The sequence below is a fragment of the Meriones unguiculatus genome, chromosome 7, assembly GCF_030254825.1.
Source record: "Meriones unguiculatus strain TT.TT164.6M chromosome 7, Bangor_MerUng_6.1, whole genome shotgun sequence".
In the NCBI taxonomy this organism is placed as follows: Eukaryota; Metazoa; Chordata; class Mammalia; order Rodentia; family Muridae; genus Meriones; species Meriones unguiculatus.
Window position 1 is genome coordinate 118,087,824 of NC_083355.1, and position 2,388 is coordinate 118,090,211.

The window sequence follows — 2,388 nt, forward strand, 5'->3', positions numbered from 1 at the left end:
ACAGAGAAAGACAAAGAAACAGTATAATAAATAAATACAAAACACTTACCACACAGGAAAATAAAGCGGGATAAAGATTTCGACACTTCAAGGATTATTACCCACTATACTTGTAGAGAGACTCCTTGTGGACAGGCAGGCCAAACACAGAGTCCAGCCCTCCATGTCATCCAGGACTCTGTGATCAGGTTGGAACTCAAGCCACCCAGATCTCTGTGTGTTCTCAGCGCCCCCTGCTGGTCATGAGCGCCCTGCAGGGAGGTTTGTGTCTGATCTCTCAGCAACATTCACTCACTGTGTGTCTTGCACAGTAATATGTGGCCGTGTCCTCAGACCTCAGACTGTTCATTTGCAGGTACAGGGTGTTCTTGGCGTTGTCTCTGGAGATGGTGAATCGGCCCTTCACGGCCTCGGCGTAATAGATGGAACTACTACCACTGCTAATGTACGCGACCCACTCCAGCCCCTTCCCTGGAGCCTGGCGGACCCAGTCCATGCTGTAGCTACTGAAGGTGAATCCAGAGGCCACACAGGAGAGTTTCAGGGACTTTCCAGGCTGCACCAAGCCTCCCCCAGACTCTACCAGCTGTACTTCACACTGGACACCTGCAAGCACAGAGACTGATGGTCAGAAATATGTTCCACACAAACACATACACACTCACACACACACTAAAAATAAATTTTTCCTTCTCATGTTCACATAACACACTGAATCTCATTTCTATTAATTACCTTTAAAGATCAAAACAAGGAAAACCCAGCTGAGCCGTAAGGCCATGGCCAATTGTCTGTGGTCAGTGGTAATCACTGAGTGGTAGGACCTGGGAATCCAGGCCTGGGCTCCTCTGCCAGAGCTGCAGGGTCAGGGCAGGGCTGGTTTTTAAGGACACAGAGAAGCCTTATTTGCATGTCTTCTTGGTGTAGCTGCTCTGGATTTGAATACATGCAGAAGGCGTTGCTCAATGCAAATACAAGACTTCTAGGACATTGCTGTGAGTTTTAGAATTTAACATAGTATGATAGTTTCTTTTTCACATTTTTGTCAAGGATTATTTTCATTTCATTTAGTTCCCCTTTATGCATATGCACAGAACATGCTTTGTTTCCATACTCAAACATCTTCTCAGCACGAATGTGTAATTCAGTAGTGCCATACATAATTGTGTCTCTATATATGAGCTTAGTTTCTCCCCCTGTTTGGGTGGACATGGCTTTTCCCTGATGTGAATCTTGGACAGAGTCACTCCTGCAAGGAGATGTTAGCAGAACTCATTATCTGTGATGAGTTGGGAATTTTCTGAATTTCACTTGTTTGTGATAAAATGATGTCCTCAGTCCTCATAGAGGCTTGCATCTGAGACATCCCATGTCCCTGTCTGCCCACCACTCAGAGGTTGCTATGAAGACACACTTCTTTTTTTTTATGAGTTGGAAATTCCTTTTTAATTTATAAAAATAAATCAATACGTGCTTAAAATGGCAGTCAGCATATACACTGTATAGCCTTGTTAAAACAATTATGAGTATAAAAGAAATAAAAAAAAAATAACGCCTTAAACCAATATGAAGAAAACCAAAAATCCAAAGAAAAACAAACAACAACAACAAAAACCCAAGATAAAAGCCAGAAAAAAAATTAAGTTAAGCAATATTCTCTTGCTGTTGCGTTATCTTCAGCAACACTTATGCTGGACATGGAGTTAGCTTCAGCACTGCACTGCAGAGAGAATCTTGTGCCTTGAGGTGTAGTCTGAAGACACACTTCTATTTGCAGGACATTCTCTTGTTTTGCGTCCTGATGTTCTTTCTGATATTCCTTTAAGTCTTTCCTCTTCCATTTTCCTTTGGCTTCTTTACTCCAGGCCACATGAGAATGTCTTTGTTGTATTAGGCCATTTAGTTTTCCAACTTAATACAATTAGTATAATTGGGGCTTTCAACTGATTTTTAGGATGCCACTTTTTTTTTTCATTTAACCCGTTCTCTTATTTCTGCCCTGTTTTTCTTGTTTCTCTCACAACACCCCACCTTTGATTTCACATCACCAATATTTCCTTGTTCTTGGTCCTCCTTGTTCCACACTTATGATGTGTCCCCTCAAGGATTCCCATTTTAGTTCCAAAGCTACAAAATAGAGGTCAGAACACCTGACACACACAATGTAGGCTCTGCATATGACAGAAACAGGCACTGTTTGTGTTTTTAAGTGCTTGTTTTATTATTTGACTCAACATTTTCCAGTTCCACCCATGTTTCTCCAGGTCTCAGAGAACCCTGGACAAAAGGAGGTTGAAAGGGTGTAAAAGGTGGAGCGTGGGAAAGAGTGCTGGGAGATAATGTCTTGGGGACATGACATGGCTACCTCATTCCTAACTGGATGTAGTT

At 42.2% G+C, this 2,388-nt stretch overlaps 1 gene segment (V, D, J or C); it reads right to left on the reverse strand.

The window, feature by feature from the left end:
* Positions 1 to 277: 277 nt before the first annotated feature.
* On the reverse strand, positions 278 to 845 carry LOC110544586 (immunoglobulin heavy variable 3-48-like). The segment is given in 2 exon segments: positions 278 to 606; positions 736 to 845. Coding segments are annotated over 2 exon segments (375 nt in total).
* Positions 846 to 2,388: the final 1,543 nt, after the last annotated feature.